The sequence below is a fragment of the Pleurodeles waltl genome, chromosome 3_1 (genome assembly GCF_031143425.1).
Source record: "Pleurodeles waltl isolate 20211129_DDA chromosome 3_1, aPleWal1.hap1.20221129, whole genome shotgun sequence".
NCBI classification, from domain to species: domain Eukaryota; kingdom Metazoa; phylum Chordata; class Amphibia; order Caudata; family Salamandridae; genus Pleurodeles; species Pleurodeles waltl.
Genome location: NC_090440.1, coordinates 675,354,708 through 675,378,261, shown reverse-complemented (window position 1 = coordinate 675,378,261; position 23,554 = coordinate 675,354,708). Strand labels below are relative to the sequence as shown.

At 46.2% G+C, this 23,554-nt stretch overlaps 1 protein-coding gene across 4 annotated transcripts in view; it reads right to left on the bottom strand.

Annotated features, from left to right (window-relative positions):
• CYB561A3 (cytochrome b561 family member A3) overlaps positions 1-23,554 on the bottom strand; it is a 129,405-nt gene that overhangs the window by 10,037 nt on the left and 95,814 nt on the right. For all 4 annotated transcript variants that reach the window (XM_069223269.1, XM_069223270.1, XM_069223268.1 and 1 more), the window contains exons 4-5: positions 21,651-21,805; positions 9,816-9,978 (exon numbers count right to left, since the gene is read on the bottom strand). In XM_069223269.1, the coding sequence (XP_069079370.1) occupies positions 9,816-9,978; positions 21,651-21,805 (318 nt within the window). The remainder of the gene's footprint in view (positions 1-9,815; positions 9,979-21,650; positions 21,806-23,554) is intronic.

The window sequence follows — 23,554 nt, the reverse complement described above, 5'->3', positions numbered from 1 at the left end:
TTTTAATAAAATGACAGTGACTCAGCAACATGATAGGAAGCTCATTCCAATCCCATAGCTGTTGAGTTGTTTTGGCTGATAGATTTAAAAAAATGCAGTTACACAATATTGCTGCATATCTGAATACATACGTTTATTGTAGCTCCACCAGCACTTAAGTCTGCATGCATGGCTGTGTAATTCACTGTAATTCAGGTTTATCCATATTTAATTTATATCACAATATCTGGCCAAATTGTGTTGCTTTGTGTTGTATAGCTTATCTGGGTGTCTACATATTATCTGACTAGACCGCACAATCAACTGCATATGTAAAGATGTACATGCTGGTACTGTTTAGAGTTACTGGGGCTATCTGCCTTGATAGATTGTGTAAGGAAATACCTCTTTTTATATGGCCATCCCCAAGTATTTTTGACTGATATTGGTAGTTTGTGAACTCCCTAGTATATTGCACCCTGGGTGTGAAAGGTAAAATGAGTCCCCCAGTTCGCCATTGCAGACTGGAATATCAGTTTCCAACTGCTAGGCTGACTTTGCCATTTAAAGCCTGGGTACCCAAAACTGGGGAACACTACTAATGTCAAATGTCTCCCCAAAACATGTGTAAGTCACCCATATGACAAGCTTACCAAGCCTGAAGGTAGGGTGCAGCATATTTTATGGGAAGAATATGTATTGTACGTGTGCGTGCTGGCAGTATAAACACAAAACTGTCGCTTTTACTGTTGAAAGACTTGGTCGCCCCCGAGGGCGAGTACAGGGTTACATGCTGGCCCCCCCTCAGCTCTGCTAACTTCTGAACGGTGCTTCAAGGTATCAAACAAGTTATTACATTAAGTTAGACTGAATTCTCAAGTTGAAATTAATGTAACAAGTTACAGTGTGCAAAGTTGCCACGTTGCTGTCTTCAATGTTGCCTTTGAAATTAATTGTAACACAAGGAGATTGAAACGAGACAGCTTTCAGCCCTTCTAGGGAACTGTGCTAATGATTCTCAGGAAAGGAGGTAATAGGGGCTTGCAATGGAGACAGGTGTTACCTCCTTCCTGCAGGGAGCCACACAGGCCCAAAAGGTGAACTTCAGAGCTAAAGCTGCCTTTGAAGAGCAAATGGGGAACATATGGGAGAGGGGGAAGACCCACTGTTGAGACAGACTAACTGGCACCCAGGAAGGAAAAGGGAAACCTATTGTCAAACCAATATTTCAGGGGCATGCAGTTCCATTGGTAGCCACATCTCTTGGGTGGGTTAGGGAACTATGGATGCAGTAGAGGGGTTCTGCCATGTTGGGAGTAGGCAGCATGGTGCATCCTGGAATAGCCAGGTGCCACACTTCCTAGGAAGTGGTCATGAAGAAAACGGGAACCTAATAGCCCATTGGCTACTGACCGCTCCTACCCGGAGGGCACTTTCTGAAAATAAATAGGGCACCCCTGGCACCCAGATCTTATCTGGACTGGACAAAGGAGGACTGCCCTGCTGCACTGTGGATGCAGCAAAGAGAGGTTGTTCCATGTGGACTGCACCTGCTGAACCTTCTGGCTCGCAAAGGAGAGGGACTGTGCCTGCTGTGCCTTGTTCATACAGAGGTAATCTCCGGATCCTAGCCAAAGCAGGGAGACTCCAAGGGTCATTTGTCTGACCTCTTGTTTACACACAGGGCCACCACAGCTGAGAGGCCTGCTACAGCAAGTTCGTAGCCCAGAATCTTCAGACCACCACCAACCACTGCTATGCAGCACCAGACACCAGAAGCCAATGCTCAAAGTTGCACCTGAGCTCACTGAGGCCAGAAGACTTTTTGGTGCATAGCTTCGTTGCCCAGAAGTCGATTTATTGCGCAGGGTAGGATTTGGCTATGATCGTGATACTAGGTGACTGGACTTCTAGAAGCACTGAGAGGACTTCGAGGGAAGTCGACCATGTGACGAGGACCGCCTCACCCCCTTCGTGGACCAAGGAGTAGTTGCAGGTAGACCTCTGTCAACCGCATTGCATCCACAGCATCTTTGAGCATCTTCCCTCCCTTGCATCAGGATCACTTGCATAGGAATCCATTGCAAAGGGGATAAAGTGCCTGGAACTGCCTGGTGACTACTTCACCTGTAAAGGCAACTGATTCTGAGGACCTGGCTGGTCTTCCCAACTGGCACCCTAATGAAGCTGATCACCTAACATGACTCAAAGCAATCACAATACAACTAGCCCGACTTTTTGGTAAATACGTTTTTGTGTCAAATATGCTGAATTTACCAATGCTTGTTTTAGTTGTGTAATATGCTTTGATTTTATACACTTTGTAAATTCTATGTCTCTGGAGACCTACGGTGGATCTTTTTCATTGTAGTGTATAAAAATACAGTCTTTGTTTGGATTTCTCATGTGTCTTGTCTGTTCTTTGATTGTTTTAGTGCTGGTCAAAATGTATTACACATGTTCCTTTCTGCAAGCCTTGCTGCTCAAAGCCAAAGCTACTCAGATTTTAGCTGAAAGTTTGCCAAACGAAACCTACCATTCCTAAAAGGGTTGGTAAGTGTATTACACATGGAGTTTCCACAACCACATCATATCATACCCCTCCCGCCCCCATTTTCTCGTAGATTGTAAATACAGCTAAAAATTAATGGCAAATAAAAGAGGCGATAATGGCCACCTTTGACGTGTGCCTCTTGTAATTTAAAACCTCTGTGATTTCCTGCCTATAATCAGTACTCTCCTTAGGCTGTTTGTATTATGCCAGGAGCTGCCTGATTAATGTACAGCCAAAGCCCATTTGCAGCATTATCATCCATAAGTATTGGCATATTATGGAATCAAATGCTTTCTCAGCATCTACCATGATCATACACGCATTTTTGTTAAGTATAAAAGCTGCATCAAACATTGATTTTGTGTTGGATATATGCATTGTGGTGTCTCAACCTGGTCTAAACCTGTGTTGTTTTGGACTGAACATCAATCTTGGCAATTCTAATAGTGTGTAGTTTGGCATTGTCATTAATCAACAAGATTGGGCCGTAAGATCCACACTTGTCTGCTGGTTTGAATTTATTTTTTATTCTTAAAGATTGCAATACTGATATCATTCCATAAGTTGGGAATGCTAGATCCAGATCTGGTTGAGTTTCCCACTAATAGGATTAAAGGTGCAAGTTTGGTTATAAATATTTTCTAAAGTTCTAGCGGAATAGTATCAGGTCCTGCCACCTTGCAGATAGGTAGGAAATCAACTGCCTCTCTGATGTTACTAAGTGTAACTGCTGCAGCTAGGTGTTCAACTTCTATCAATTTTTAGTTTTGGCATTGTTTTATTTTTAAAATAATTAGATGTATCAATGGGTTTTGTCTATATCTCTGCAGCATAAAAGATCAAATTAAAACGGGGAAATCAATCAATCAATCAATCACAATATTTATAGAGCGCACTACGTACCCGTTAGGGTTTCAAGGCGCTGAGGGGGGGGGGGGGGGGGGCTGCTGCTACTGGTCGAAGAGCCAGGTCTTGAGGAGTCTCCTGAAGGTGAGAAGGTCCTGGGTCTGTCGCAGGGTGGTCGGGAGGGCGTTCCAGGTCTTGGCGGCTAGATAGGAGAAGGATCTGCCACCGGAGGTCTTGCGTTGGAAGCGGGGAACGATGGCGAGGGCGAGGTTGGCGGAGCGGAGTTGCCGGGAGGGGGCGTAGAAGTTGAGTCTGTAGTTCAGGTAGGCTGGTCCGGCGTTGTGGAGTGCCTTGTGAGCGTGGGTGAGGAGCTTGAAGGTGATTCTCTTGTCCACGGGGAGCCAGTGGAGGTCCTTCAGGTGGTGGGAGATGTGGCATCGGCAGGGTACGTCGAGGACCAGTCGGGCGGAGGCGTTTTAGATGCGTTGGAGGCGTCAGATGTCTTTAGCTGGGATGCCTGTGTAGAGTGCGTTGCCGTAGTCCAGTCTACTGCTGACGAGGGCCTGGGTCACAGTTTTTCTGGTTTCCGTCGGGATCCATTTGTAGATTCTACGTAGCATGCGGAGGGTGTTGTAGCAGGAGGAGGAAACTGCGTTGACCTGCTTGGACATGGTGAGGGCGGAGTTGAGGATGAAGCCCAGGTTGCGTGCGTGGTTGGTTGGTGTTGGAGGAGGTCCCAGTGCGGTGGGCCACCATGAGTTGTCCCAGGCTGAGGGGGTGCGTCCGAGGATGAGGACCTCCGTCTTGTCGGAGTTCAATTTCAGGCGGCTTTTTCTCATCCATTCGGCGATGGACTTCATTCCTTCTTGGAGGATGGCTTTGGCGGTGTGTGGGTCTTTGGTGAGGGAGAGGATGAGCTGGGTGTCGTCGGCGTAGGAGAGAATGTTGAGGTTGTGCTGACGGGCCAGTTGTGCGAGGGGGGCCATGTAGACGTTGAACAGCGTCGGGCTTAGGGAGGAGCCTTGGGGTACGCCGCAGATGATGTTGGTGGCTTCGGAGCGGAAGGGAGGGAGTCGGACTCTCTGGGTTCTGCCGGAGAGGAAGGAGGAGATCCAGTTGAGGGCTTTTTCTTGTATTCCGGCTTCGTGGAGGCGTGTTAGTAGGGTGTGGTGGCAGACCGTGTCGAAGGCTGCGGAGAGGTCCAGGAGGATGAGGGCTGATGTTTCGCCATTGTCCATGTGCTGTCTGATGTAGTCTGTGGCGGCGAGGAGGGCAGTTTCGGTGCTGTGGTTGCGTCTGAAACCAGACTGGGAGGGGTCCAGGATGGAGTAGTCCTCGAGGTGGTGGGTGAGCTGAGCGTTGACGATCTTCTCAATGACCTTCGCCGGGAAGGGGAGGAGGGAGATCGGGCGGAAGTTTTTGAGGTCGTTGGGGTCTGCCTTGGGTTTCTTGAGGAGGGCGTGGATTTCGGCGTGCTTCCAGCTTTCCGGGAAGGTTGCGGTTTCGAAGGATAAGTTGATGATCTTTCGAAGTTGGGGGGCGATGGTAGAGTCGGCTTGGTTGTAGACGTGGTGGGGGCATGGGTCTGAGGGGGATCCTGAGTGGATGGAGCTCATGATCTTGCAGGTTTCCGAGTCGTCTACGTGGGTCCAGGCGGTCAGGCGGTTGGTGTAGGTGGAGCTGTCGGAGGTGGGGTCTGGCGGAGGCGTGGTGTTGAGGCTGTCGTGGATGTCGCCGATCTTCTGATAGAAGAAGGTGGACAGGGCGTCGCAGAGTTCTTGGGAGGGTGGGATGTCGTTGGCGTTGGCGCTGGGGTTGGATAGCTCTTTTACGATGCAGAAGAGTTCTTTGCTGTCGTGTGCGTTGTTGTTCAGGCGTTCTGTGAAGTGGGAGCGTTTGGCGAGTCGGATTAGCTGGTGGTGCTTGCGGTTGGCTTCCTTGTGGGCTGTCTGGTGTGTGCTCGAGGAGCCATTTCTTCTTTAGTTTCTGGCAGATGCGTTTGGAGGTGATGAGTTTGTCCGTGAACCAGGCGGCTTTTTTCTTTCCTTGGTTGTCGGTGGGCTTTTTGAGAGGTGCGAGGGTGTTGGCGCAGTCGTTGATCCAGCGTCGTAGGTTGATGGCGGCGGTGTCTGGGTCTGTGGGGTCGGTAGGCGGGTTCTGGGCGAGGGTGCTGGTCAGTTGGTCTTCGGTGACTTTGCTCCAGCGGCGGTGAGGTGGTAGTTGGGTGCGGTGGTGTTTGGTGTGCTTCTTGAATGTGAAGTGGACGCAGTGGTGGTCGGTCCAGTGGAGTTCGGTGGTGTGGCTGAAGGTGACGTGGTTGCTTGCGAAGAAGATTGGATCGAGCGTGTGGCCGGCGATGTGGGTGGGTGTGTTGATCAGTTGTCTGAGGCCGAGGTTGGAGAGGTTGTCGATCAGAGATGTGGTGTTAGCGTCGTTGTTGTTCTCCAGGTGGAAATTGAGGTCTCCAAGGAGGATATAGTCTGTAGAGGCGAGGGCGTGGGTGCTCGTGAGGTCGGCGATAGAGTCGCTGAAGGGTGCTCGAGGTCCTGGGGGACGGTAGAGGAGCGTTCCCCTGAGGGTGGTGTTGGGGTCAGTGTGGATCCGGAAGTGCAGGTGTTCGCCGGTCTTGAGGGTGTTGTCCGTGTGGGTGTGGATTTTGAGGGTGGATTTGTGGGCGATGGCTATACCTCCTCCAATTCCGTTGGGGCGATCTCTTCTGGTGATCTTGTAGCCGTCCGGGATGGCTATGGCGATGTCAGGTGCTGAGGAGTCGTTCCACCAGGTTTCGGTCAGGAAGGCTACGTCTGGGGCGGTGGTGTCGAGCAGGTCCCAGAGCTCGATGGCGTGCTTTCGTGCGGAGCGTGTGTTCAGGAGTATGCAGTGGAGGTGGTTTGTGCTGGTTGTTGCAGGTTTCCTTGTTATGTAGCAGGTGAAGTTGCCGGCGCTGCAGGAGAAGAGTCCTTTGGTGTTCTTCGGTGTCGCCTGGAAGCAAGTTGTGGAGGGGACGAGGGTTGAGGGTGATGAGTTCGCTGGCCGAGTAGCGGCGTCTGTTGGTGCGGGGGTCGCATGGACCCGGGGTAGAACAGGTGCGTTTCTGAGGTTATGACCCGCTGGATCCTTGATTTCTTTGACAGTTGTAGTGCTGTTGTGTTATTTTAGATTTTAGGCAAGGATTCACTTAAGGGATTCCCCATATTCCACAATCTTCCATTACCTGACCAAATATGCTGCAGCCGCTTATTCCCTAATATTACAATTGACTCTGTGTCTGAATGCTATATCTGATCTGAATATTTCCTTAATAATGTTGTTATTAGTGTGCACAGAGGTAGCATGCTGTATTTCAAGTGTACCCAGTTGTTCCAGTCCTACACTTATTTCTTCTCATTGTGCCCACTTATTAGCAGCTATATACTGAACAGTCCTGACCCGATCTTAAGTTGGACAGTAACCAATTGCCCTTCTTAGTCAGTTAGTTAGCTGCTTACGAAGCTGTATGGTGCTTCGTATTTTAAGAAGAATGGCTACCCTTTGATAGATACCTGTTGATATGTACATGCTAGTAGCTCATATCCCATTTGTCAGAGCATATTCCGGTTTCTATATACATTGTGTGCTTCTAGCATACATGTTTACTCAGCATTTTACACAGAGATTCCATCCTAAAACTTATCTAAGTTTCTGATAGATATTAAGTCTGCTAACATTATAGTTAGGGTTTTGAGCTTTACACCCATGCCCCGTGTCCGTCATGTACCCACATACCTACATATTACTTGTAGAGCGACATATCAGACATTCCATCCATTTTTTTTTGGTATAATCCTATGCCTTCTCGATGTACGGCATCCCCCACCCCCGAGAGCAAAGGAGCCACCACTTTGCTATTGATGTGTGACAGTATCAGGAGATCAGGAGTACCTCTTTACTGCCCTGGCAAGATACACCATTATTATATATATATATATATATATATATATATATATATATATATATATATATATAACAAGGTATACAATTTTAATAGCTATTTTCCATGCTTCCTTACTCTTTACTGTATTACAACCTATAACGCAGCCTACAGTAGTTACACTTGGATTACAAGAGGGTAAGAACGAAGGTAAGTAGGTACCCCACAGCGATTGTGAGCATAAGTCCCATATAGATAGTAATTCCTTTGTATCATGTTCCTATTACAGAATTATGTTTTGTCTTGTCTATTCACCAATAGCCTTGCGGAGTCTTGCAGAAAAGCATGTGCTCCAAGCTCTTTCATAGGAGTTATGCACTTGCAAAGTTTCCATCTTCACTCCAAGCTACAGTGGCAGTAATCGGACTTCACAGAGAAGGTAGTATTGCTGAATTTGACCAGGTAGCTGGGTTAGCCCTGAAGAAAATCTCCTGTCGTAGAAAAAAGTTGCATATGTGGATCAGGATAGGGTGAGGGTAGGGAGAATGCTTCCTTCATGCGGGGTTTTGCAGGAAAGGAAATCCGTGTTTGGAGTTGCCAAATTTAGCACACAATCAGATGAATCTGGAAAGGTCTTTTTTTAATAAGTCATCAGTGAATGCCCACGGATCTTTCCTCTCACAGCCTTCAGCAGCCCCAAACACTCTCTGGACATAGTTCCTACACTTTTGGTTTTCCAGATCCAGGATTGTGTCCCTCATTGCAGTCACATTGTTTGCTCATCTACAGTTTCGTGGATGTGAGTGACAGTATCCTTGTTCTCTGCAGCCTGACTCTCCAGAGCCTTCAGGTGCTCAGCATTTCACAGACATTCTGTGGGTTATTTACCTATGCATCCGGGCTGTCCAGATCCTAAGAGAAGCGTACCTTTTGAGTATGCACCAGGCTTTGCTGCTTCAAACACCAATCATAAAGCCAGTCCTTTTTCTTGGTGGCAGAACGTTTGGTGGGGTGGGGGCAGATGGCAGCTAGTGGCTAGTTGTAAGGGGGGGTTCCTCAAGTGCCCCTCGTGGGGCTGAGTTGCACAGTTTCGCCCTGACGCTCCCTCATGGAATTAACTGACGAATAGGGCTACTAACAGATCTTGGCTTTTAAATAGCTACCTAAGTTACAAGACGCCACTCTACAGCTATTGGGTGTCACCTGAGCTCCTTGAGACTGTGCTTCACTCAATTCACTCAACACCCAGATTAACAACAGTGTATCTTCCCTCCGTGGTTTCAGCACAGGAAAGAAGGGAGGCAGCCCAATAGCTATCTCGACGAAAGGAGTATCTTTCTAAATGGAGCACATCAACTTGCAGACACATGCAAACTCACATCATTCCCCTAGGATTGGGAAGCGGATAGCAGAAAGCATGAAGATTAATCAGCAAAGAGAGAGGGACAGTGACACTTCAAAACTGCAGGATGATCTGCACTCAGTATGCGGATTGACCACATTGCTAGCACTGGTCTTGAGATGGAGACCGAGACTACAGTTTATTGCCACTTAAAAGACACGGAGCATGAGACGACAGTGGCTCATGCTGTGATAGTAGGCAACGATGAGGTTTTGTTCAGGAGCTGCAAAATCGAACTATAATCTGTAAATGTATATAATATCTATAGTGGGACTGTAAAGGGTGACTGGTATGTAAATGGCAGGTAGCTTAGTTATCACAGACGTAAGTGAACCTAATACACCCACTGATCTTGCTGGTAAAGCAACATATTCTGAGCTATTAGTGAGGAAGATGGAGTAAATGACAAAACTATGGCTGAGAAGAGGCTGCACTTACAGGTCAGGAATTATCATAATCGTGGGCGATAACCCACACCACCGATCTAGCTCTCCACTACTGGTTAAAAGCAATGCCCCTACCAACTTGAGGCAAGCAGGAGCAGAGCGAGGCAACAGGAGCCAGTCGAGCATATGGACTAACAACCCTATTAGGAGGACTAAAATCCGCACCGGGCCCAGCACTCACCAACTCCCTGCTCACTCTGCACATCCCAAATAATTTCAAACAGCACTGGCAGAGAGCAAAAAAGTGCTGGGTCTTTCTGTGAAATTGGAAAATTCATGGAAAGTCATTTCAAAAAGATAATTTTTCAAGAGCTATCTAGGATATAGAAACAAAAAAAGATCATTCCATAGAGGAAAGGTTTATGCCTCTCTTTGAATGGGGGTACTATGCCTAACTGATCAAATTCAGACAGAGAAAACAATACAACTCAACAGGGAACTGCTACCTACACCCGCTTGCTAGACTTCCTAAGGACTAAGGCAACCAGGAAGACAAAATTGAAAACTACACAAAATTTACAAAACCCTTTGAAGTGGTGGTTCAACATAGCTTTGTTTAGAAGTACTGCTTTTAAGGGTTCTGTGGTCCCACAGAACTTGAAGGAATATTTTGATAGGAACATGGTGTAGATACCCATCACAGATGTCTACACTTTTAGATAAGAAATGTCCCCTTACCTGTCTTGCTTCAGAGACACGCCGATCAGGACGTTGCCAGGACGGTCGAGAGAGCATCCACAGCACCAGTAGTCCGAAGACCCCAATCAACAAACCCAAGCTATTGGCGAAGAGTGCCTCAGGGGGCAGTGATGAATACTCTGCTGTGCTGTTGCTTAACTTCCTAATAAGTTGCAATGAAGAAGAATCATTCATTAGATCAGGCAAAATCGTGCACATGCAAAGACAGACTGCTTAGATTTACCAAGCCTACCTCTGGGAGGAGAGCCTAAACTCTGTGTTCGATGGCATCTGTCGCTGTAGATACGCATGTTCTGCAATAGCTCGCCATCTGGTGTTGGGCCGGAGTGTTACAAGTTGTTTTTCTTCGAAGAAGTCTTTCGAGTCACGGGACCGAGTGACTCCTCCTTTTGTCTCCATTGCGCATGGGCGTCGACTCCATCTTCGATTGTTTTTTTTCCGCCATCGGGTTCGGACGTGTTCCTGTCGCTCCGAGTTTCGGAACGGAAAATTAGCTAATTTCGGAAGATTTTCGTCGGTATTGTTGCGTTCGGGATCGGCGTACTTAGATTCCACACCGCATCGAAGATCGAAGAGCTCCGGTGCCCTTCGGGGTAGTTTTTTCGATCCTCCGTCGGGGCCTGGTCGGCCCGACCGCGTGCTGAAGAACGCCGATGGAACGGACCCCGTTCCGTTTCTGCCCCAAATGCCACAATAAATACCCCTACACAGACCAACACTTGGTCTGCAACCTGTGCCTGTCACCTGAGCACAGCGAAGACACCTGCGAGGCCTGTCGTGCGTTCCGGTCCCGAAAAACACTCCGAGACCGTCGAGCCAGAAGACTTCAAATGGCGTCCGCACCGACAGCCCAACGGGAGTTCGAGGAACAGGAAGAAGAAGGTACCTTCTCGATCCAAGACTCAGACTCCGAAGGATTCGACGACACACAAACCGTGAGTAAGACGTCGAAAACCACACAAAGAAACATTTACAAGGCCCAGGGGACGCCACTGCCACCAGGCCATGGCTCGACCCATAAATTCGGTGACCGACCGTCGGCACCGAAAAAGGCCCAAACAGTGCCGAGATCGTCCGACTCCGGTCGAGACACCGGCACGCAGCCTTCTCGGGACCGAGAAAGTGCTGGAGACAAGCCTCGACACCGAGATGCCGGTGTGGACACGGCTCGACGCCGAGACAGCGGCACCGAAACAGATCGACGCCGAGAGGTTTCGGCCCCGAAAAGGAAAAAAGTCACCTCGGAGCCGAAAAAACACGCAGACAAAGTTTCGATGCCGAAACAAACTGCAAGCGACCCAGCTTCAGGCTCTTATACAGAAGAGCACTCGCTAACCTCCCAAATGCAAAAGCATAGGTTTGAGGAAGAGCTACAAGCAACTGATGTGGACCATACGCAAAAGCGTATCTTCATTCAGCAGGGGACAGGAAAAATAAGCACCCTTCCCCCCATTAGGAGAAAGAGAAGGTTGGAGTTCCAGACGGAACAAGCACCACAACCAAAAGTGGTGAAAAGAGTTACACCACCACCCTCTCCTCCGCCCGTGATTAACGTTTCACCAGCACAAACTCCATCACACTCCCCAGCTCACACCACCATGAGCCAGGGTGACCAAGATCAGGACGCATGGGACCTATACGACGCCCCAGTGTCAGATAACAGCCCGGAGGCATACCCTACAAAGCCATCTCCACCAGAAGACAGCACCGCGTACTCTCAGGTGGTGGCTAGAGCAGCACAATTTCACAACGTAAGCCTCCACTCAGAACAGGTCGAGGATGATTTCTTGTTCAACACACTCTCCTCCACCCACAGCTCATACCAAAGCTTGCCTATGCTCCCTGGTATGCTCCGGCACGCAAAAGACATATTTAAGGAGCCGGTCAAAAGTAGGGCAATCACACCAAGGGTGGAAAAAAAGTATAAGCCGCCTCCTACGGACCCGGTTTTCATCACTACACAGCTGCCACCAGACTCTGTTGTTGTAGGAGCAGCTAGGAAAAGGGCCAACTCTCACACATCTGGAGATGCACCACCCCCAGATAAAGAAAGCCGCAAGTTCGATGCAGCTGGTAAAAGAGTCGCAGCACAAGCTGCAAACCAGTGGCGCATCGCGAACTCCCAGGCACTACTTGCGCGCTATGACAGAGCCCACTGGGACGAGATGCAACATCTCATTGAACATCTGCCCAAGGACTTCCAAAATAGGGCAAAACAAGTGGTTGAGGAGGGACAGACCATCTCCAACAACCAGATACGTTCCTCCATGGACGCTGCAGATACAGCTGCACGGACAATTAATACATATGTAACTATCAGAAGGCATGCATGGCTCCGAACGTCTGGATTTAAACCAGAGATTCAACAAGCAGTTCTCAATATGCCTTTTAATGAAAAAGAACTGTTCGGTCCAGAAGTGGACACAGCGATTGAGAAACTCAAAAAAGATACGGACACTGCCAAAGCCATGGGCGCACTCTACTCCCCGCAGAGCAGAGGGAATTACAGCACATTCCGTAAAACGCCCTTTCGAGGGGGGTTTCGGGGTCAAAGCACACAAGCCAGCACCTCACAAGCAACACCGTCCAGTTACCAGGGACAGTATAGAGGAGGTTTTCGGGGACAATATAGAGGAGGGCAATTCCCTAGAAACAGAGGGAGATTTCAAAGCCCCAAAACCCCTACTACTAAACAATGACTCACATGTCACTCACCCCCTCCACACAACACCAGTGGGGGGAAGAATAGGTCATTATTACAAAGCATGGGAGGAAATTACTACAGACACTTGGGTTCTAGCAATTATCCAACATGGTTATTGCATAGAATTTCTACAATTCCCTCCAAACATACCACCAAAAGCACAAAATTTAACAACACACCATTCCAATCTCCTGGAGATAGAAGTGCAGGCACTATTGCAAAAGAATGCAATCGAATTAGTGCCAAACACACAAATAAACACAGGAGTTTACTCACTGTACTTTCTGATACCAAAGAAGGACAAAACGCTGAGACCAATCCTAGACCTCAGAGTAGTGAACACTTTCATCAAATCAGACCACTTCCACATGGTCACACTACAAGAAGTATTGCCATTGCTAAAACTACACGACTACATGGCAACTTTAGACCTCAAGGATGCTTATTTCCATATACCAATACACCCATCGCACAGGAAATACCTAAGGTTTGTATTCAAAGGAATACATTACCAATTCAAGGTACTGCCTTTCGGATTAACAACCGCACCAAGAGTCTTTACCAAATGTCTAGCGGTAGTCGCTGCACACATAAGAAGGCAGCAAATACATGTGTTCCCATATTTGGACGACTGGCTAATCAAGGCCCATTCGTTCATACAGTGCTCAAATCACACAAATCAGATCATACAAACCCTCTTCAAACTCGGGTTCACCGTCAACTTTACAAAATCCAACATTCTGCCGCGCAAGGTACAACAATACCTAGGAGCCATAATAGACACATCAAAGGGAGTAGCCACTCCAAGTCCACAAAGAATTCTAAATTTCAACACCATCATACAACGCATGTATCCAACACAAAAGATACAGGCAAAGATGGTATTACAACTCCTAGGCATGATGTCATCATGCATAGCCATTGTCCCAAACGCAAGACTGCACATGAGGCCCTTACAACAATGCCTAGCATCACAGTGGTCTCAAGCACAGGGTCACCTTCTAGATCTGGTGTTAATAGACCGCCAAACTTACCTCTCGCTTCTGTGGTGGAACAACATAAATTTAAACAAGGGGCGGCCTTTCCAAGACCCAGTGCCACAATACGTAATAACAACAGATGCTTCCATGACAGGGTGGGGAGCACACCTCGATCAACACAGCATACAAGGACAATGGAACGTACATCAAACAAAACTGCATATCAATCACCTAGAACTTCTAGCAGTTTTTCAAGCACTAAAAGCTTTCCAACCAATAATAGTTCACAAATACATTCTCGTCAAAACAGACAACATGACAACAATGTATTATCTAAACAAGCAGGGAGGGACGCACTCCACGCAGTTAAGCCTGCTAGCACAGAAAATTTGGCATTGGGCAATTCACAACCAAATTCGCCTAATTGCACAGTTTATACCAGGGATCCAAAATCAACTCGCAGACAATCTCTCTCGAGATCACCAACAGGTCCACGAATGGGAAATTCACCCCCAAATTCTGAACACTTATTTCAAACTCTGGGGAACACCTCAGATAGACTTGTTTGCGACAAGGGAGAACGCAAAATGCCAAAACTTCGCATCCAGATACCCACACAAACAATCCCAAGGCAATGCCCTATGGATGAACTGGTCAGGGATATTTGCTTACGCTTTTCCTCCTCTCCCTCTCCTTCCTTACCTGGTAAACAAACTCAGTCAAAGCAAACTCAAACTCATATTGATAGCACCAACTTGGGCAAGGCAACCCTGGTACACAACGCTGCTAGACCTATCAGTGGTACCCTGCATCAAATTGCCCAACAGGCCAGATCTGTTGACACAGCACAACCAAAAGATCAGACACCCAGATCCAGCATCGCTGAATCTAGCAATCTGGCTCCTGAAATCCTAGAATTCGGGCACTTACAACTTACCCAAGAATGTATGGAAGTCATAAAACAAGCCAGAAGGCCATCCACCAGGCACTGCTATGCAAGTAAATGGAAGAGGTTTGTTTGCTACTGCCATATTAATCAAATACAACCATTACACACAACTCCAGAACATGTAGTGGGTTACTTGCTTCACTTACAAAAATCTAACCTAGCTTTCTCTTCCATCAAGATTCACCTTGCAGCAATATCTGCATACCTGCAGACTACCTATTCAACTTCCCTATATAAGATACCAGTCATTAAAGCATTCATGGAGGGCCTTAGGAGAATTATACCACCAAGAACACTACCTGTTCCTTCATGGAACCTAAATGTTGTCCTAACTAGACTTATGGGTCCACCTTTTGAACCCATGCACTCCTGCGAAATACAGTTCCTAACCTGGAAGGTGGCATTTCTCATCGCCATTACTTCCCTAAGAAGAGTAAGCGAGATTCAGGCGTTTACAATACAGGAACCTTTTATACAACTACACAAAAATAAAGTCGTCCTAAGGACCAATCCTAAATTTTTGCCAAAGGTTATTTCACCGTTCCATCTAAATCAAACAGTGGAACTTCCAGTGTTCTTTCCACAGCCAGATACCGTAGCTGAAAGGGCACTACATACATTAGATGTCAAAAGAGCATTGATGTATTACATTGACAGAACAAAAAACATCAGAAAGACTAAACAACTCTTTATTGCCTTTCAAAAACCTCACGCAGGAAACCCAATTTCAAAACAAGGTATAGCCAGATGGATAGTTAAATGCATCCAAATCTGCTACCTTAAAGCTAAACGACAGCTGCCCATTACACCAAGGGCACACTCAACCAGAAAGAAAGGTGCTACCATGGCCTTTCTAGGAAACATCCCAATGCAAGAAATATGTAAGGAAGCCACATGGTCTACGCCTCACACATTCACCAAGCACTACTGTGTAGACGTGTTATCCGCACAACAAGCCACAGTAGGTCAAGCCGTATTAAGGACATTATTTCAGACTACTTCCACTCCTACAGGCTGATCCACCGCTTTTGGGGAAATAACTGCTTACTAGTCTATGCAGAACATGCGTATCTACAGCGACAGATGCCATCGAACTGAAAATGTCACTTTCCCAGTGTACATCTGTTCGTGGCATCAGTCGCAGTAGATTCGCATGTGCCCACCCGCCTCCCCGGGAGCCTGTAGCAGTTTGGAAGTTACCTTCAATTATTTATATATGTATCATCTCAACCTTAAATAGGTGCATACTTAGTCACTCCATTGCATGGGCACTATTACTACAATTCAACTCCTACCTCACCCTCTGCGGGGAAAAACAATCGAAGATGGAGTCGACGCCCATGCGCAATGGAGACAAAAGGAGGAGTCACTCGGTCCCGTGACTCGAAAGACTTCTTCGAAGAAAAACAACTTGTAACACTCCGGCCCAACACCAGATGGCGAGCTATTGCAGAACATGCGAATCTACTGCGACTGATGCCACGAACAGATGTACACTGGGTAAGTGACATTTTCAATATTTCCTTTTTTGCTTTATTTTCACATCCACAATCCCATTCTCTGACCTTATTGGGTGAACTCTTCAGCAGGGGAAGATTACAGAGCGTCTTATATATTGAAAAATAAATACAACTTTGAAAGGCCAAACAGCATTAACACGCCATTACCCCGTCCCCAATATGCCACACGTTTCTCATGTGCCCCCCCCAATTTTCCACCACTGATGAAGGTGGACACTCTCAAAGCTGTTGTTGTACATAAGCATGCAGTGCTGGTTTCCTACATTTTAGGAGATTTACCTCTTGCTAGTCTCCTCCTATCTCATATTCGTGGGCCACCTTCTATCCTAACAAGTAGCCTAGTTGTAAGGAATATAGTTAAGGCAGTGCGCTCACAGCAGAATATGACCACCCTCCAACCATGTTTGGCCTAGTATTGATGTAGTGTTCTGGTAGAAGTTTGGAAAATCATTTACTTCGATTGCAGCATATCTTCAGCTTGTGTGCAGCCAAGGAGTTAGAGATGTTTCATTTCAAAGAGGTAGACGTGAGTACAGACCTATTTTCACATATTTCTATTGGCATGGAGGTGTTCTTTCTAGATACACCGTTCTCTCTGGCAGGCAAGGACATTCTAAAATGAGGCTAGCCGGCATAAGCCCTGCTCACTGAATAGTGACCCTGATAGTGCTGAAACATGACAGTCAATTTTTCTGGAGTTTTATCATCCTTATGCTGTAAGGATGCCATACCAACGTGTTGGCAGAGCCAAAATCGATCTTCTGATCCTGAATTCCTGGAGATTCAGCAGGAAGTGCCACCAAGAGTTTTGTTTTGAATTTCCAGTATCCCCTAGTGCTAGTATAGATACTAAAACATAAGGTACCACAGTGCAAAAGCAAAAATGATAGTGTTCCCGTGCCTCCTTTCCTTTCTTCGCAGCGTTACCTATGATCCCTACTAAAGCTTTCTATGGGGACATACGGAGACTGATATCTGACACTGTCTGAGGCGGAGCATGCAAGCAAATATCTATATATATATATATATATATATATATATATATATATATATATATATATATATATATATATATATATATATATACACACACACACACATACATACACACATATAAAATCCAGCACCTCTAGGGGTACTTGCTCTCAAGCTCTATTTTGCAGCACCATAGCAGCAGTTGCGTATGCGCTGGCTGGTGAATGACACAGCCAGTGAGGGCAGATCGGTTAGGGAGAAGCTTGGTGATTTGAGTTTACTAGAGTGGCTGCTGACACCTAGAGGAATGGGTAGAGTAGCGAATGTGCTGTTGGAATAAATACATGCAGCCACGGTGAGGTACACTGCCCCATGGCCCTCAGTTGCTGTTCTGGAGTATGCCTAGAATGAGGGCATTACTGGCAGCACAGGACTCTGGCCTTGGAAGAAGGTGGGGTATTAGACTTGGGAGACCTCTACTGCAATCGCAATCTGCGCTTCTTTCAGGATCTGCAGGATGTCAATGACCTGGGAGTTGGCCAATTCTTAGCGTACACTGCCATCGTCATGGAGATTCAGAATACCTGGTCAGTAGGTCAAGAGGCCGGGTCTGCACCAGGGATGGCAGTGTCTACTGACACGTGGGCTGGGCTGTAGGGCGGTTACAGTGCTCTATACGGTGCTGCAGTAACCCTCGCTGGGAAATCTGCCTGGGGGCAGATCTATCTACTGTGCAATGGTAAATGGCGATTGACCAGGTTAAACGTGTGTCCCGCAATGCCTGACTAAAATTCACCCAATTCAACTACCTTCACCACACTTAACTTGCACAGCACCGTCTACATAAGATGATCCCAGGGGTGACTCTGTTATGCCCCAGCTGTGGGCATCAGGTTGCAACTTTTCTCCATATGGTGTGGGGTTGTTCCCCATTGGCCCGGGTGTGGGTGCAAGTCATGGAACACGTATTGGAGGTCACTGAGGTGCAATGGCCACCTGATCCTTTATTTGGTCTGCTGGGGGTTACAAAGCAAACTGAACACTCTCTCAAGTCGTTGACCTGACCATTTCCCAATTTAAGCAACTGATTTCCATGTCATGGAAGGTGGCACAACTGCCCATGATCGACTGCTGGCTGGGTGGGTGCTGAGATGGGCGACTGTAGAGTCTGACACATTATCCCCTGATGCACAGACACAGGGCCAAAGAAGTGTTGCCACCCTATGGGTAACTTACATTTTCAGGCTAGAAGAGAGGTTAGATCCTGCAACTTAAATGCAGGCATATACATGGTTGTTGTTGCCCCCAGCATCCCTCCCCCAGGCATCCAGTTGGCAGGCAGCCAGGGTGCTGCTTTCAGAGCCCCACTGGCACCACAATCCACTCCCCCCTACATTCGTGGCACTGGTCTAGGTCCTTAAAGTGCAGAAGGCAGTTGAGAAGAAAAGTGTGTAGGTATAATGGACAGCACAAGGTTTCTGCTTCTAGATGTCCATTTCTTTCTCAGTGAACTACACTTTCTGTCGGTATATATAACGACACTGGATGAGCTTAAGTGAGAAACCTTGGCGAGAAAGAAGATCATTTATCGTTTAAAGATGTCCCACCCAGGGGGGAATAAGGCTTCCTTAGTAAATTGTTATGGTAGGAAATGAAGTGGATTCACTGCTCTCTGAGACTGCCTGGTAGTCAGCACTACTACTATATCACTGATAACATGAACCTCCAACATTGGAAGTGTTCCTCTTTCTTCCTCTGATGAACTTCAGGTACTTCCTTTGACAATGCCTTAAGGCATATAGAAATATTCATCTTGGCGTGTTAAAGAGCCAGGACTTAAAAAATCTGCAAGAGAGTTACTATTTTGATTTTCTACTTGAGCAAAAAAACTGTAAAATCTGCCGTAAAACAGTTACAGTAGGGTACCAGTTCTAGTATTTCCTTTTGTAGCAAATCAATATGTTTGCTCATCAAGATATTTGGGTGGGTAGGAAGGAAAGCTGGATTTTGTTATGAAAATGGAAGGACCAACTGGATCAAGGAAGTCTCTCACCACTTTTACAAAAATTGTATTCTCCACTTTAGTGTCATGGATCTGTATGATCAATAGCCTTTACTAGTTTTGTAGTCTTAGCAGTTGAAAACAAATAGGTTTGTTGCTAGTACTGCTACTGTTGTCCTCTGCTGGAACCTCTCTAACAGGCTAGACTTATTGGGGTATATGCTGCAGCTGCGGTCAAAGGATTTGTCTGAAGAAAGAGGTCATTGTGAGCTCTACACTTTTTTCATTGCTGAAGAAACATCCTCACAGGGAGAGGCAAATTGTCCACCTGAGTGTGCTATAGCTCTGCCTTATTTAAACCTTTTGGTAAGTAATACGCTTTTCCTTTAACAATTTGTGGCAGTGGAAAGGCATGTCCATTCCTTGCTCGGAAACAGGCAGAAAATCCAGAGGCATGCTGTTGTATGTTATTATTACTGCAGTTTTCTCTGTCCTTTCACTCCCTTCCCCATATTTTCTTTCCCTACTTGGCCATGCCTAGAATGTTGGGGGTCAGAACACTCAATGTGACAGTTGGCCCGGCATCCATGATTCTGTGAGAATGGCAGTTACAATGATTTGCGCTTGCCTAATTAACTATGCTGTTTTTAATCAGTATTCTGCTTCCATTCACCTTTTTCCCTGGTGATGAGGTTGGAACTACTACTATAAAGTGCTGCCATTTTGTTGCCGTCAGCACTGTTCCTGGGTACAACCCTTTTCATCTCCTTGTTCCGGTTCCTGCCTTCCTGCTGAGGTCCTGTTTCAAGTGGATGTTCGCCATTCCTATGTGAAGAGTGAAGACAGTGTGCCTTTTGGACTTGTACAACATCCACAAAGGAGTGCAATGTTTGTTCCCAAACTAGACACAAGTTACTATGTCATGTTCAGATAAGTGACCTGTTCTTTTTCCCTTGTATAGTGTGGGTGTACCGGCATAGCATGCAGAAGGTACTCATAGCTCACAAGGCAAGCTCCAGAATGTCCAGCTTCTTTGGCTGCCTGTCAAGTTCACAGAAGGGAAGACTTCTTTCTTTCTGAGTATGCTTTGACCACCAAACTCTGTGGAGTGATATTTACACTCAGAGTGGGCAAGATTGTTTTTAATGGCATATGTATGGACTGCTTGATTTTAGCAGGGCTTTTGCCATACTGCCACACTGGGGTCCAATGGAGAGTCATTCCACAGGTTATATATCTTTTACGGTGCCTTAACAGCTTTCTGAATGAACCTTGCAAATTAATTGTACTCCTCTGAAGATGGAACATAACCTTCTTGAAATTCCCATTTAGTGAAGACATGAAACCTACTGGAGTACTGCAGTTCAATTAATAAACCCATGTGTGAATTCTTAGGAAGAAGCAGATTTTCTACACACTATGTATTTCCTTTGTTCTGATATTGAATCCCAGTCTCAGCCACTCTTCCTAGCAGTATTAAAAATGAAACTATTGACAGATATCCAAGCAAGATTAGGCTCTGAATCCTTGGTGTTGGACCATATGCCACAGGCGCTTGAGCCTGCACCTTACATAGTACTGGAATAGATTTTGCTCGAGTCGGAAGGTACTGAGACAATGTCAACAGTACCGGAGTCAGCAAGGCTGGATCTGCCAAATTTCCATTAGAGGAACTGAAGTGAAGTGAATGGATGGCGATCGAGTGAAGGTCCCGTTTCGCCTGCAACACTTACATTTCATTAATGCTAAATCTGAACTCCCAGCACAATCCTCTCTTCATTACAGTGGTCACAAGTTGATTCTTAGAGATATTTTGCACATTCATGCTATCCCACCCACAGGTACCTGGACTCTGTCTTGGTGTGCCGATCTACTATGCAATATCAAGCCTCTCATGACAAACATATTTGATGAACAATGTAAAAACCAACAAGAAAAGGGTGAAGTGATAGACTTGTTAGGAGCAAATTAAGCAATTGTTTCGTGGATGTCAAGGATGATTCTCATGTATTTGACTCCAATAGATCTTAGACACCCTCCCTGGTGTTCTACCTGAACCTGGGCTTAGTTGTCCTATGTTCAATGAATCAGAGATTGGCATGCTGACAACAGTGTCTCAAAACAGAAAAGCCTGTTGGAGGATGTTTCAAGACTGAATGTATTCTTTGTTTAAAGGGATGAAATGTGTTATATATATATATATATATATATATATATATATATATATGCGCAGTCTGTTCCCACCTCCAGTTTTCCTCTGGGCTTACCTTGTTTGGGTTGGAATGTTCAAGGGTGATGGTATGTACAGCAGAGTTAAGAAGAGGGTGAAGTGGAGGGATGGGGAAGAGATGAAGGTCCAATTTGCCTAGCAAAGCTTACACTTCATTAAAGATGACCTGTCTTCATTACACTGGCATCCTGAAAAGAGGAGCCAACGTTATCCAAAAGAAGCAGAACCATTATGCAGTTACTGCATCACCTCCAGGAATGACGTTGCCAACCCCACAGCAGGAGCTACTTGGGCACCATCTAGTGTCGATTGGGAGCCCTATTGTAAAATCTTCATGATCCAGTCTGATGGGTGGGTACCTTCCAAGATAGGGACCCTGAGAGAAGACTTATTTCAGAAATGCAGCATTAATGTCCCTTTGCCACCTGTTCTGCTCAAATGACACATTACTTACAGGCTAAACATCAGCTTTTCAGTAATTCCAGCAATTGCAGAAGCCAAGGAAAGGACAAAGACTGCTGACCCAAAGCAAATGTGGATTGGTTTGTAGGCACTGCGGAACCAAACAGGCATCAGTGGCAAGAGGAAGGTGCAAAGTCCTGCGATCCACTGCAAGCAAAAACAACAATGGTAAAAGAGAGGGCTAAAAACAGAGTCATAAAATATACAATAAGAAGCTGCAAGGATATGGTGTTATGGCTGGAGAGAACAAGGCACCTCAAAGAGAGGGAGAGAGAGAGAGAAAAACACTGTAAACAGAATCAACAATAAACAGAGAGAGAGAAACATTCTAAGCATAGAATCAACACTAAACAGAGTGTGTAAAAACGGCCATGGAAGGCTAAAAGAAAAAGCAAGAAGAATCAACAGAAAAACTATAAATTGACTGAATAACAGTAATGTGAAAGCAATGGCCAGAATATGTGGCCAATGTTAGTGTTGAGACTATAAATAGAAAAATGTTGAGAGACTGCAAGCTTGAAGACATGCGACCAGGAGAGACTGACAGAGAAAAAAAGAGGGCTAAAAGCACAAAAGTAAGAATGACTGCTCAGTGGAGAGAGGGAGAAAATGCAACAAAGAACAGACACCATGTGCAGCTGGAGAGAGACTGCAACGAAAAAAAGCTAGCTTTAAGAATCTACTAAATAAAAACACAATTGTTATGGAAGAAGGGAGAATGCAAGCAGTCAAAAAAAGTAGTGGACGTGCAAGACAATTTGAAATTGTAATTCTGAAAATGCTGCTTTTAGAAAGTTGGCAATTTCTTACTTAAACCATCTGGTGCCTTCTTCCTGTCTCTGAATACATGTCTGGGTGAGTGACAGCTGGACTCTTGTGCATTCCCTACAGAAAGCCATACACACAGAGGGTGCTTAGGTGTGGCTTATGGGCCATCCACAGGCTGATGGGCTATCCTGGGAAGGATGGGAGGGAGAAGCTGACACTTACGCCTGCATGAGCTGGGCCCTGTCGCACACAAATGGTTTCTAACCCCTGTAGTGTGTTTGGAGCCAGGGCAGGGACTTTAAAGGCACCACTGGTTATAATAACTGGACCTCAGACACTACAAACTGGGATCTTTGTGACCATGAACGGGCCTGCTTGCACCAGAACCATGCCACCCACCTGAAGAATCAGCACAAACCGCTGCAAGTTCACCTCTTCGCACAGGAAGCCTTGTTGCTGGCGACCACAAGCCTCCAGTCCACCCGTCCGTGATCCCCAGCCCACTCATCGTACCCTTGATCCCGACAGACTTCTTTCACGCAAATGGGACTCTTGGCTCAACTTTTGAGAAGGTAAAACTTCAACTGGACTAGTCTGGGACTTTATCCGACCAGCGCTCCATTGCAGTCAACCTAAACTTTTGTATTAACCTGGTCAAGCGCGACCAGCTATCCCGAGTTGCCAATTTCTGCTTTTAAGTACTAAAGTGCATTTTAATATTTAAAAATTCATAACTCAACTTCTACTTATTGGATATTGTCATTTGGTCTTGTTTTACTCATAAAATAAGCTCTCTTTTTCTAACCAGGTTTCGTGTCTTTTTGTGTAGTGTTTTCACTGTTTGAATTGTTGCACAAATACTTTACACATTGCCTCTTGAGTTAAGCCATACTGCAATGTGCCAAGCTGTCAGAGGATGAGCACAGGTTACCTTATGGTGTGTATCTGACTTAGCCTGACCAGGATTGTGGGTTCTGCTTGGACAGGGTGCATACCTCAGCCAACCAGAACCCCATTTTCTAACAGAGACGAAGGCTCTAGAGCAATACCACAATACATAATGGACTTACAAAATGCCTGGTTGGCCTAACTGGATCCCTGCAGATAAAACATTTGACTACAAATAAT